This window comes from Chelon labrosus (assembly GCF_963514085.1).
Source record: "Chelon labrosus genome assembly, chromosome: 16".
In the NCBI taxonomy this organism is placed as follows: domain Eukaryota; kingdom Metazoa; phylum Chordata; class Actinopteri; order Mugiliformes; family Mugilidae; genus Chelon; species Chelon labrosus.
In genome coordinates, this window is record NC_140349.1 from 26379876 (window position 1) to 26394025 (window position 14150).

General features: G+C 40.7%; 1 protein-coding gene across 5 annotated transcripts; it reads left to right on the top strand.

Moving 5' to 3' along the window:
- The first annotated feature begins 158 nt into the window (after nt 1–158).
- Nucleotides 159–11906, top strand: LOC311501932 (uncharacterized protein). Of its 5 annotated transcripts, none has more exons than XM_084564002.1 (6): nt 159–1053; nt 1631–2230; nt 2840–2889; nt 3144–3277; nt 7327–7493; nt 9666–11906. In XM_084564002.1, exons 2-6 carry the CDS (start codon nt 1742–1744, stop codon nt 9834–9836), a joined length of 1011 nt encoding a protein of 336 aa, XP_084420128.1. In that variant the 5' UTR covers nt 159–1053; nt 1631–1741; the 3' UTR covers nt 9837–11906. The 5 variants fall into 5 exon arrangements, with proteins under 5 accessions (XP_084420128.1, XP_084420127.1, XP_084420126.1 ...); XM_084564001.1 differs by having other exon boundaries at nt 1707–2230; XM_084564000.1 differs by having other exon boundaries at nt 159–948; nt 1707–2230.
- The last annotated feature ends 2244 nt before the right edge of the window (nt 11907–14150 follow it).

The following is a 14150-nucleotide window of genomic DNA, read 5'->3' on the forward strand; positions in this document are numbered from 1 at the left end:
GCGTCATAGGACCCTAATGACGTAGGGATGAGGAGCGTCTATTTCGTGCCTGAGCGCTTTTGCGTTGTGCGTTGATTTTTACAGCTATTACATTAAGTACACAATTGATTAAAAATAATTCAATGTTTGGTAATTATTTCAATTCCCATCTCAACATCAAGTGGAATGGATAGCATTTTCTGTTGTTAAAACTTTTCAGTCCAGTCACAAACTGAACGCTATTGTCTCTGACAAAGTGTTTTTAATTTTGTTTGAACTACTTCCAAATTATGCGATTGTTAGGACGTGCGATTAGCGTCTACGTGTGTGTGTGTGTGTGTGCCAAGTTGCATGTGGCTGCTCTAAAGAAGTGGCTGAGTCTGTGTGACGGGCAAGTTGAGGCAGAAGTGAAGGTGTGGCGGCAGACTTGAGGAGGAGCCCTCTTCATGCCATTCAATGCCACACTTCATGGAAGTTTCCTGGACGACCGTCTTCATTCCGAGAAGACTTTTTCCTTGTCATCGAGCATGTCAGTGTTTGGGGGGGAAGATCGCGCTCCGAGCAACTGACTGAGACTCATACGGGTCTGGAGGAGGCGCCAGCAGCAGCAGGACCGTCACAGGTTGAACTCCGTTGGCTTTTGGATACCTGAAATCTGAATTTCTGGATCCGGAACCTATAGTTCATGGATCATTTGCTCATGAGAACTGAACGAAATTAACGAGCTGCCATGAAGAGAACTCAATAGCTTCTGGACGAAGAGGTACACCCCGTGAAGTCCAAAAAGCAGCGTACTATTCGCAGAGCTGCGCTGAGCAAAGGTCTGTGTGAGATGGATAAAACGACACACTGGTAGAATTCCATTTTAATCTGGCTGGGTTGCTGTTAAATCCGGTGATTACATGCAATATCCGATGTCAGTTATCTGTCAGGCAGTAAACCCAGTTCCTCCAAGAGAACAGACCAAATGTAAGCAATGAAAAAAGTACCACAGTTAGTCAGAATGCTAAGTTTATATTTTGTAGATGTACAGGCAACATTTTAAGACGCAAAGAAAAAGAAAAGAGCAAAAAGGTGAGCCAAAATGTGGACTAATCATGTATGTTTTGTCACTAACCATTTGAGTGTAAATGATTAATAACAAACCCTTACAAAGAGTTGATCGTTTCAGTTAAAAATAAATAGTCAAAAACTAAGCCAGACATTTGTCTTGACTTTTAAGTGTAAACTGAGGTCATGCTATGGACATTGTAGGACAAAGTTGGTGAATAATAGGTTAAAATTCTTTTTTACTGAAACAAAATTAGTTATTTATACAGAGGTTTCTAATTTTGACTCAAAAGACACAAACAATTAAGGTGTTTTTTTGTGTTTGTGTATGCTTGTGGTCCAGCCCTAGTCACAAGGGTGCCTTCAAATTCTGGAACTTATTAAAGGTAAAAACCTTTGTGTAACTTGTATCCATGTGCATAAATTCAGAAAGGTAAAAGGAATTTATCATCTTCCATAAGGGGAACTGATCTCAGAATGGGCTGCTTTTCAGAAAGTAGAAATGTAATGTGGAGCAATTCATTGTCTCTCTGACCCATTTTTCTGATTGTCCATTTTTATCGCTTCTGTCATTCCCAATTTCCTCTGCTTTATATCTCAGACTGTGCTTCACTGCAGCTCTGATGTCTTTATAACCCTTGTTTCTGGCTTTTACTTTGCTGTGTGCTTCTTTACAGTGCTTCCTTCCCCACCCGCTTCTTATACTACAATCATGCGTAGATTCAGTTCTGAGGGATCCCTCCTTGATCTTGACTTCCTGCCGTGGAAGAGGGTGGCACTGAAAAAGCCAGATTATGGTGAGAACCGAGCGTCTGGCATCTACACGCTTCACTCAGCGGACGATGAACTGGATGGAAGGGCTGCTTGCCTGACTCCAACCATCATAGAGCCCGGACCAAGTCCCAGAGAAGCTGGGAGGAAGGAGCTGATCAGGAAACTCAGCGTCAGTGCAGAAGACATAACCGCACTGGGGAAACTAGACAAGAGCCACCTTGGAGTGTGTGACATTAGTGAAGGCTGTAGGGCCTACAGTGACAGCCAGCTGGCCCCCGTTGCCCAGGGCAGCACTGAGAGTGTGGAGAGAGATGACCTGCCTCCCCTGTCTTCCTCATCTTCCTCCAATGCCTTTCAATCCCAGCACAGGATCCATAGACCCAAACTGTCAGCTGCTAAACTACACCTCAAGACTCTGTTTGGGCAGGTGGGACAACAATTAAGTTTCAGTCTAGCCTATAGAGCAACATATAGATAGGATCCTTATTAATAATTAAAATGATCCACATTAAAGATCTGAAACCCTTTTGAGCTTTTAGTTTTTGTTCACTTGCAGAGGCTGAAAACAGAGAGCCAATGAGTTAGGTCAGTGACTTGATAAATCTGCATTACAGTACTCAGACTGCAATGATAGCTAACGTGGTGTTTAAAAACCTTCGAGGACACACTGAAACATTCAGCAAAAACAGTAGCTGGGGTTTGGAGTCACCATTCCGGGCTGAAAATGACTGCCTGCTGCTCAACCACACTAAACCAGACAGAGCTGTGGGCTGACAACCAGCACATTACTTTTTAATCATTAGTAATTTGGTGTGTTGCTATTGTAAAATATTCATTATGGTTGCTCAACATAATGAAAAAAATAAAACACAAACATAATGTCCTGCAAATGGTTGGATGGAATTATGCATACACAGCAAAGATGTTTGATATATCCGATCTGCTTATTTTATCCTAGCAATTCTCAGTACTGGAAAAATCTTGGATTTCAAAGACGGATGAAGAGCCCTACTTAATTTAGCATTTTCTGTTTCAGAGTCCTCATTCCTTGAACTCCAACCTGCCCAATACTGAACAGAAAGACAGGTAAAACCCTGTTTATTATATGTTGTCAGTTGTCGCTAATTGATAAATTCATGTTGTCTCAGGTTTTCTTTTTCGTTGAACAAACAAGATGTCTGCATCAGTTTGGCCCAAAATGAGTCAGGACTTTAAAATCTTACCCTTATAAGACTATTGTGCATACATGCCTTTTTCTGATGCTTGTTTTGATAACAGCAGCATCTTGTGGTAAGATCTTTTACTGATGTATCCTGTCCTTGTCTGATTCTGGACCATAGTGCTACAGAGAGAAGGTCTCGTCTCCTTTTCATGCGTCAGTGGAGCCAGGTGGGCCTCAGTAAGAGGAGGAACATCAGTCACGATGAGCTGAAAAAGTGGGCAGAGTCCTTGAATGACTTACTGGCTAGCCAAAGTAAGTAGAGTTTAACACTTAGAAGCATTTGTTTGTTGTGATGTTGCAGTATGTTGTAAACTAAAATCGGTTAACTTATTTGCACGGCATGACATGGCATTATAAGTGGTTATAGAAAATGAATGAATGAATGGTGTCATATATCCAGTGTACAATCATATTTCATATCTCAGTAAGAAGAGATCAATTAGAAGTTTATATCAACATTTATTGATGTTCACAACAGAGTGCTCAGCAGCAGCCAGATGCTTCTGGTGGGAGGGTAGAACCATCAGATGGAAAAATCAAAATGCAGTTGAAGAGGTGGTGGGTAGAAGAATTTTAGGTCTGAAAAGTGAAAGAGAAAAGCTCTTCCTTGCGGAACTTTTGCCAAAGCTTGTGACACAGAGAATGAGTTGTAACATTTCTGGTGATGCCCACACCTTTTTTCCTAGTACCGCCATCAGGCCAAAAGATTACTTTTGTGCTGAGGAAATATTAGAATCTACTGATCAGATTGTAATGAACTCCCAGGTATGTGGAGTGAGACATAAATGTAGCAGTAAAACAGGAAGAGAAGACCCTACACTAATTCAGACTAACATTGAGTAGTATTTTACACTGAGGTGGGAAATGCATTCATTGTATTTATGTGAAGTCTTAAGGATATATACAGTATACAGCATTTAGCTTCACAGGGTACCTTTTAACTGAGGTTAGAGGACTGTCTTCTTGTATCTTGTCACGTTTCACTGAGCTTCAGATCTGAAATCTGCACCCTGACATTTAACTGCCTCACCACTTTTGTGCAACGAAAAGTCAAATCTGTCTCAAGTTCCTCTTGCTTTTATCTGAACTTATATGTTGCTGAAGTGATGTTGACATCGGAGCTTACGTCACAGCTCACTGTGTGCTGTGCAATAAAGCTAAGAGAGCAGCACTTGCCCTGACCCCGTTCCTTCTATGAATAGAACAGATCGTAAACACAAAGACAGTTGTGATTCAGTTCTGTTGCAGAGTCTGTCTAAAAGTCTTCCTTGCCCGTCGATGTTTAACCAGTTTAAAATGAATAAGGATTATAATTGCAGAAGTGTGTGATTAGGAAACCTGTGGTTCTGCACAGGTAGATTACTTAATCACATCTCTGTTTCCCGGTAGTGTTGTTTTTGTTGGTGTATTGTAGTGTCTCCCAGTATCTAATGACATACTCATGTTGTCAACCCTTTTGAAAAAAAACAGGGCATGCCCTGATTTAACCCTCTGATAACACAGACGGCACTACATGTTTTAAATGCCACAAATTGTTTCCATTGACTTGTTCTTAAATATCAATGTCAGTTTGCTTGTCACAAAGAATACTAGTCTGAGAAACGTACTCGGGTGATGTCAACCCAGGTCAAAGTGTTCAGGAATACTTTCAGTTCTGAAGAGTACTACAACAGTGATAGTGAGGGCTGATAACCAGTATTGTATTCATGTTAACCCCTTACCGCCTGAATTGATTTTTCAATTATATAAAGAAATGAATTTTTTTTTATTTTTGCTTACCACTCCGGCCGGTCCTACGAGAAACTAGTGCTTGCAAAAGGTTCCTAGGAATTTTTTGAATGTGCACAAACCAACTCTTTCGCGACACTAGGCATGAAAGGGTTAACTTTAAAATAATGAGGTTTGAGGAAGTTTTGATGTGTATATTAAAGAATAAATATACACTGCTCAAAAAATTAAAGGAACTCTTTTGATCTGGCCAGTTAAACAGCAGAGGTGCCTATCAATCAGTTTCAGTGCTTTGGTGTTAATGAAATTAACAACAGGTGCACTAGAGGAGCAACAATGCGACCTACAAAACAGGAATGTTTTTACAGGTTGAGGCCAATGACATTTTCCCCTCATCATCTTTTCACTGACAGTTTTTCACTAGTTTTACATTTGGCTAGTAGCATGAGGCGATACCAGGACCCTACAGAGGTTTACAGGCAGTCCAACTCCTCCGGGATGGCACATCAATACGTGCCATTTCCCGAAGGTTTGCTGTATCTCCCAGCACAGTCTCAAGAGCATGGAGGAGATTCTAGGAGACAGGCAGTTACCGTAGGAGAGCTGGACAGGGTCCGTAGAAGGTCCACAACCCATCAGCAGGACTGGCATCTGATCCTTTGTGTAAGGAGGAACAGGATGAGCACTGCCAGAGCCCTGCACAGTGATCTCCGGCAGGCCACTGGTGTGAATGTCTCCGGCCAAACAATCAGAAACAGACTACATGAAGGTTGCCTGAGGGCCGGACGTCCTCTTGTGGGCCCTGCTCACTGCCTGGCACAGTGGAGCTCGATTGGCATTTCCCACAGAACACCAGAATTGGCAAGTCCACCCTGAGCACATCTGACAGAGGTGAAAGGGTCTGGTGACGCCATGGAGAATGTTGTGATGCCTGAAACATCATTCAGCACGGCCAGTTTGATGATGGCTCAGTGCATTGAAATTTCAGCAAAATGGACTAGCATGCCGCATCATTTTTTTAATTTTGATTTTTGGGGTGTCTTTGAATTCAGCCCTCTGTAGGTTGATCATTTTCATTTCCATCAAACAATGTGGCATCCTTTCCTTCCTAACACATTGCTCTGTCCATATCAGTATAGATATCCAACATGGTTTGTTTCTCCATTGAGATCTAATGTGTTAAAGTGTTCCTTTAATTTTTTTGAACAGTGTAGTATATTAGAATGAGGGCCTATTTATACAGTCAAACTGAAAACAAAACATTTCTGGTTGACACCATACAAAAGGCCTGCTTGCTAATACTGCTTCAGTGCAATACAACTCTGTTCAGATAACATGTCTAGTGTTATCAAAGAGACAAATTAGAGAGACAAATTATGTCTCTAAACCACTTCTTAGGAGGGATTCAAGACCGAACACGTTTAAAGCCAAAGTGAAATATTCATGTCTGGGAGTGTTTGTTACTTGTTCACTTGAACACCTGCACAGATGACTTCTTTCTGAAAATGCTACTTCTTCTTTATCAGAGACATGCTGTATTCTCTAGTTTGTATCTTTGTGGAAAAGGAGACTGCATACTGCAGCACAATAATGAGCTGAAACACACCTTAAAGCTTTGTAACTACTTATAGTCCAAAGAAGACTGTGGATTGCTGACTTCTTGGACTTTCCTCCATAGTCATCTGACCTCAACACGATTGCATATTTGTAAAAACACTTGAAGACTGAAATAAATCCTGTCATTACAGGAAGTTCTTTGGAACCTTGTCTAAACATGCTGGACATGGTTTCTGGTTTAAACTAAACTTGTGTTCAACTGAAGCTTAATATGTGGTCCCTTATTTGTTTAGAAATCCAATAATGCAGTTTTGAAATGTGGCTTCTTCTCATCTTGAATTGTTGGTTTCTGACAGTTGCAGAAATGCTCACAGACATTAATCAGATGCTGAAAATGTGTGGGAAGAGATTTCCAAAGCACCATTGTTAATAGGAACTTGCACTTGGTTGAGTGTAAATGTGTTAGTTCTTACTTCTACCACGGCTGGACAGAAATGTATTGAATGAAAACATTCAAATTCCTAATGTTAGGTTATACATTTTACTTAAGACATTTTATCTTATTTGAAGCTGAGTTGTAGGGGATGGATTTGTGTAATATGCTGCGTATACCCCACCTGCTGGGACTGAACAGTACAGAGCTGGCCTCCGGCCTGACCTCAGCACTGTGTGTGACTTGGCCTCCTTATCACTGCCATGGTAATTTGGAGTGTTGTCCTGTGCAGCTGACATGTGGGAACTGGTTCATGTTGTACATGTGATGTCAGCAGTCTGAGGTTTACTTCTGTACAAACAGTCAGTCATGTTTGTTATATTGAACTAAAGGGAAGCCTAAAAACAAGGCAGCTTGAGCACAGCCGACATGTGCTGAGGTTTTACAATAAATGTGTGAATCCTTGACATTATTAGCACTGAGGAATTGTTGTGTTGTTGCCGTGTCCCTCCCTGTATATCTTGTAACATGTATAATGTGATGTTGAAATGTGACATAAGCCCCAACTTACTCCTCCTTTCAGCTGGTGTTTCAGTGTTTGGAGCATTCCTGCGCTCTGAGTTCAGCGAGGAGAACCTGCAGTTCTATCTGGCCTGTGAGCAGTACAGACATTCGTCCAACAACTTCAGCCTGCAGAGGAGGGCAAAAGACATCTGTACTACCTACATCGAACCAGGTTCCCCCCGGGAGGTACACACCAATTAACATACTAATACAGTATATAATACCCTTGCACTAAAATCAAAACTATGCACTTTCTCCATGAAACAGGCAGTGTAAATGAAGTCCTGATGTGTACTATTTCCTCCCAGTGCACTGTCAACTGTTATTACTCAAAGTATCCCTGTGTTTTTGGAAGCTTGTGTGGGTGGCTCAAGTTTGGCGTCACAGCATTCCATCAATAACGGCATTCATGCAGAGTGTTTTTTTTTCCCTCCCTCTAATAGGGCAAGGGATGTGTCACAGAATGTACAGAACTTTCTCTTACATGTATCCTGTCTTTAACCAGCAGAGTCTGTTTTATATAAAAAATCTCTTTTCTTCCCCACACCAGCAAAAACAGTGAGTTACAGACTGCATACCACAGAAAATACACGGCAGGATTAGTAAGATTGATAGGGTGTTGTGGTAGTGACAACTGCAGAATAATGGTTGCATTTCTTATTATTATTTCAAGTTATTTCCTGTATACATTTTTTTATAAAAACCGTGGGTTTAGATTGATTGCAGAGGCAAGGTCATCTAATGGTAAACTTCATTAAATCTTAATTGTCAGAATGTTGTGGTAGCCTTGCTGGCTAAGATCATTCAAATCACAGCTTGTCCTCCATGCTTCACAGTGGGAACTACGTACACCGATCAGGCATAACATTATGACCACCTTCCTAATATAGTGTTGGTCCCCTTTTTGCTGCCAAAACAGCCCTGACCCGTCGATTCATGGACCCTCAGGGGTCTAGTGGAGTGGTATCTGTCACCAAGATGTTAGCAGCAGAACCTTTTAAGTCCTGTAAGTCGGGGGGTGGAGCCTCCATAGACTCTCAATTGGATTGTCTCTCTCAGTCTTTGACTGTTAAAATGCGGATTTCCAGTGTCTTGTGAAAAGTTGATGTTACTGCTACTTCAACCTCATAATCCGAGGTGATGTTAATTCTCGATGTATGTAGCTGGTGACCTTTTCATGTGTTTAAGTTATGATGTACTGTTGTTTCTTTTTACTCAGTTGAATGTACGTTGCTATGACTAGAGTTGTTTAATAGAGGCTATTTGCTTTGGCCCTGCACTACCTCAGCTCAACAGACCTGATGATTTTTAAAACTGAACTGATTGTTGCGGTTTTATCCGTGGGGGGGGGGGGGGTAGGACCCAAGTGCAGGACAAGTGCGACGAGGCAGGAGTGAGCAAGAACTGAGTTTAATAAAACAAAAGGAAACAAAAAGCGCTGCAGAAAAAGCAGGAATTCCAACAAACAAAAATCAAAACTTTCAAAAGACAAAAAAAGGTAACTAGAGACTAGAAACGAAAAAACACTCGAAACACTGGAGATATGCAGAGGGGTAAAAAAAAAAAAAAAAAAAACATGGAGACACAGAGTAAAAAACCATGGGGAATGACGCGACAAGGAACAAAGGGGAAGGCAGAGCTATATATGCACACATGAGGAACAGGGGTGACGAGACACAGGTGACACAAATGAGACAAGGAGGAAACCAATTACCCAATCAACACAGAAACACAGGGAGTAAAACAGGAAATCAAAAACTCAACAAAATAAAACAGGAAACAGGAAGACAAGAAACATGAACGAAACTCAAAATGCGAACACAGGCGAAACAAAACCAGAACCATCACACTGATGGCCTTTATCGCAGTCTTTTTATTTTGCTCACTACACAATTCCATATGGATTATTTGGATAGGTTCAGGCATAAGAATCGACCGACAAACAACATGTCCAAACAACACTTTGATGTCACCCGACAGTATGTTGCGATAACAGTTTACCACTTTATGGCCATCATAAATCATACGTTACACCAGAGCAAGTGACTGTAGCAGCAAACTCTGGGAGTGAATTGAACACAGGTGAGAATTGATTCAGATGTAGTGATTACAATCAGATTAGAAGAAATCATCCATTCATTCCAGACAGTTTTTTTTCTCTACACTCTTGATATGACACCTGCTGGAACAAATTTGGACTTTCTTGAAAAAAAAAATAAAAAATTCCAGGAGTTTTAATTTTCCCTACTGCTTGGAAAATTTTAAAACCAAATTGTTTTCTTTTTTTTTCAAGCTATAGTTAAGTTCACTTGAAATGAGTTTTGAGTTTATTGCCATCATTGCATTGTCTTGTCATAGGTAAACCTGGACAGTAAGACCAGAGATCTGACCATCCAGCTGCTGCAGGCTCCCTCTCGCACCTCTCTGTCCCATGCACAGAAACGCATCTACACGCTGCTGGACACCGACTGTTATCCACGCTTCCTCCAGTCCAACATCTACCTCTCCTTACTTCGAGAGGCTGACTAGAAGCTAGAACCTGTGCTCACGAGGAGGAACATTAGCTCAGTGGTTTCCAGGACTTCCAGCATTATTTAACATTGTGAATCGTAAAGTGAAATATGCATATGCAAAAGATAGAGCTGCTGTGTAGACAGTGTGTGTAAAACTATATCTCAAGCAAATCTCGATGCCAGTTGGATACTGTTTGTAGGAATGTAAGTCACTAGCAAGAATTGTGGGAAATGTGCTATATTTATGGCAGTTAAGCTTAGTATAAAGACGGGTTAATACACCACCAACACTGCGAATTGCGTCATCTCAGTGAAGTTGTCCGACTACTATAAAACCTGTACAGATTACTCTAAGGAACCGGTCTGACTTCTCAGTCAAGCCGGTCAAAAGCATAATAGTTAACTTATTGCCAGGAATCTTACTTTTTAACTTCTCATGACCACCATTTGTTAGAGTATACCTGAAAAAAAGAAATACTTAAAAAGGCTAATTTTTTCTAGTTTTTTTTTTTTTCCTGCAAATTGATGTGATTAACAACGAAAAAAATCAAAGATTGTAAGTTTGATGATTCATAATCATAAGCAGACAATTTTGTCTTTAGTTTACTGCACAGAAGCAGTACATTTATGCAATGTTTTCTGAAAAGTCTGTGTTTCAAAAGGGGTGATAGAAAAAACTGCTAACCCTCACCACACATTATTTTGTAAAACTTAAATTAAAAATTAAATTCACTCAGATATATATTTTTTTTTACTTGCATGTCATGTACTAAATCTTCTGTATTTTTAAACAATATAGACGGTTAGGCTAACATTTACCCACCACCCACCTTTATGCAGACTACATCTGGCCTGGATCTCCGTACTTGACACTCAGACATGGGGGGGGGGGTTACTCTTTTATTTGGCCTCTTGTTATCTGCAATGGCAACTAGGTCTTTGAAAATATGACGAAGCATACACAAGGCGGGCTTCTTGTTACATGAGCTGTGACACGGGCAGTTCTTGTTTTAATCATTAAACCCTAATCTCCCCATGGTCCAGTGAACTCAGAGTTTCCTCTGCTGTCTCAAAAGGAAAAAAGTTCAGCAAGAATGAGCTCTTGGCTGAAGACCAGAATAAATTTACAATGAGGGATACAAATGATTTCATGCCTGCAGGTTGAGTTCAGTCTGCCTCTGAATACTCTTCAACAAAGAAACTATGGACACATGCAATAGCTTTAGAAAATGTTTGTAATGTTCATCAAGTATCAGTTTATTGAATATTGTCCCTTTAGAGATTAAAAAAACTTCATATACTGAGGAAGAGTGTTTTGAAGAAACAGAATAATACGTGTTGAGATCTTTTGAAGACAAATAAATAAAATCCTGTTTTGTAGGTATTGTGTCCAGTGTTTTTTCAGTGGTCATGTGGATTTGTAGATCAGTATTTCACATGGACTCAGAGCCATGGATAGTGTGTATGTGGTACTATATAGGCATTGGTATACCTGACCTTTCTCATGGTGGCACAGAGAAGGACAAACATGCATTATTTGCCTTTTATTACTGTAAGAAACACACTATAAACCATCACCGGGTGCACTGCAATGCTCCGACTGTGACCCTGATGATATGAAACAAGGCTTTTTCATGACGTTCCATGAATAAAAAGAGGAACTAAAGAGGCCCTTCCTTCTGCATTTTGTTAATATTTTTCCAGTCTGGTTTCTCTAACATTCTCCTCTGTGAAAGCTGTCAAAACAACGAAGTAACTAGTATCAACGTAACTCAGTGCACCAGTTATTCGAGTGGTCTACAAGAAGTTAATGAAGCCATGACTGAAATTTAGTTTAGCAAGTTACTTAAACTAAATCTGCTGTTTAGACCAGTGTCTTTTAATAGTTGAATGCCTGTTGTCTAATGGCTCCTGAAGTAAAGTAGCTACATATTTTGCATCATTTGGATTAACTAGATATGAGGAGGGGGTTGACAGGTCTTGAAGCTGAGCCAAGACAGTAAGTAAAATACACTGCCTGGCCAAAAAAAGAAAAAGTTGGCACCTGGATTTAACTAAGCAAATAGGTACGAGCCTCCTATTGGATAGTTACTGCATGGGTGATTATCTTTCAGCTGGCAACAAGTTGTTTAACCCCAACTGATGCAATGAGTAGCTTCTCATTTCTTAAACAACCATGTGGAAAGACACATCCTGTGGTTGTGGAAAAGATGTTAGTCTGTTTGAGAAGGGTCAAATCATTGGCATGCATCAAGCAGAGACAACATCTAAAGAGATTGTAGAAACTACTAAAAATGGGTTAAGAACTCGAAGGATAGTGGGGAATCATCGTGTTCAAGGAAGAAATGTGATCAGAAACAAATCCTGATTGATGGTGATTGGCGATCACTGAAACGTTTGGTGAAATCAGATCGCAGAAAAACAACTCAAGGGATTGGGACAGAACAGCTGTGTAGCCTTAAGAAAACCACTAATCAGTGAGGCTAACCAGGAAAAAAGGCTTCAATTCCCTAGGGAGCATAAAGATTGGACTCTGGAGCAATGGAAGAAGGTCATGTGGTCTGATGAGTCCAGATTTACCCTGTTCCAGAGTGATGGGGGGCATCAGGGTAAGAAGAGAGGCAGATGAAGTGATGCACCCATCATGCCTAGTGTCTACTGTACAAGCCTGTGGGGGCAGTGCTATGATCTGGGGTTGCTGCAGTTGGTCAGGTCTAGGTTCAGCAACATTATGTGCCCAAAGAATGAGGTCAGCTGACTACCTGAACATACTGAATGACCAGGTTATTCCATCAATGGATTTTTTATTTCTTCCCTCATGGCATCATCAGTACAAGATCTTGGTGAAAACTTAATGCAATACTGCATCCAGTAAATCTTGTGACATTGCAGAAACTTGTCGAAACAATGCCACAGTGAATGCATGCTGTAATCAAAGAAATATTGGAGTGCGTGACCTTTTTGTTTTGGTGGCAACATTTTTTTGACCAGGCAGTGTATGATTAATATGGCTATTGACAAGGGTGCATTCAATCAAAGTGCAAACACAGCTATAATTACATTACTTCCCAAACCAAACAAGGATGTGGCAATTACAGACCTCTCTCCCTTCTGAATGGTGATATCAAATTGTATGCCAAGGTAATTGCAACCCGATTGGAAATACATCTTAACAAATTAATACATGATGATCAAGCTGGTTTTATTAAAACTTGTCTAGCATCTGATAATATGTGTCGGCTGCTGCCTGGGCTAGGGGTGAAATTCATTGATATGATTAAAATCCTATATGCCAAACCCTCTGCAATGGTCCCCACAGGCAATTTATGCTCTACCCAGTTTTCTGTATTTAGGGGAAACCGTCAAGGCTGCCCTCTTTCACCATTAATATTTGTTCTATCCCTTGAACCATAGTCCAGAAAATCAGACAACATCCATTAGTGACCCCAATTACTTTTTGTAATACACATCATCGGATTTCATTATATGCTGATGATGTTCTTCTTTACATAGGTGAGGCTGTTTCTTCTATACCGCTTCTATATTTTCTATCTACTTTTGAGTTGTTTAATTCACTATCCGGATACAAAATAAACTGGAATAAGTCAGCGTTGATGCACTCAAACCCAGCTGCATGTCAAGTTTCCTTGCCCTCCTGCATACCAATTGTCAAGAGTTTTAACAGAAAGATACAGGTCTTGAGAGCCGGATGAAACTTCCATTATCGTTACAAGCTGTTCTATCTTGGGTAATCTTTTACTCTTCTATGATACCTCTTGCCCCTCCTGTTGACTACTGGGAGAAATTGCACAAATTGATTTCAAAGTTTATACGGAAAGAGGCCTCGTTCAAAACTCCCCAGCAAGATAGGTCCCAGGGAGGACTTCATTCATTCATTCATTCATTCACCTTCTCTAACCGCTTGTCCTGTTAAGGGTCCCAGCTGTCATTGGGCAAGAGGCAGGGTACACCCTGGACAGGTCGCCAGTCTATCACAGGGTTCCCAAGGAGGACTTTCCTTGCCAAATTTCAAGATGTATTTCTGGTCATTTGCGCTGCGTCCTCTTTCCATATGGTTTAATCCTAGCTCATCTGTGACTTAGATTGAGATTGATTGAGGAGAACATTTCCCTCCCTCATAGACTACAGAGCCTACAGAAACTTACCGGGCTGTAATGAAGCATGTGCACTCAGATCCTAAATGGCAGAAGCACTCACCAATTTTCAACAATTTTTCACTTGTTACTGACAATGTACCAGTCTCATTTCCACAGTGGGAAAACAAGGGAGTCCATGTTTTAAAAGACCTGTGTGCTGGTAGTGGTCTACG

Coding starts and splice junctions, on each gene's coding strand:
- LOC311501932 (XM_084564000.1), top strand. CDS start 882: ATGCAATATCCGATGTCAGTTATCTGTCAGGCAGTAAACCCAGTTCCT. Junction 2,231..2,839: donor TCAAGACTCTGTTTGGGCAG/GTGGGACAACAA, acceptor TTTCTGTTTCAG/AGTCCTCATTCCTTGAACTC. Junction 3,278..7,326: donor TGACTTACTGGCTAGCCAAA/GTAAGTAGAGTT, acceptor TCCTCCTTTCAG/CTGGTGTTTCAGTGTTTGGA.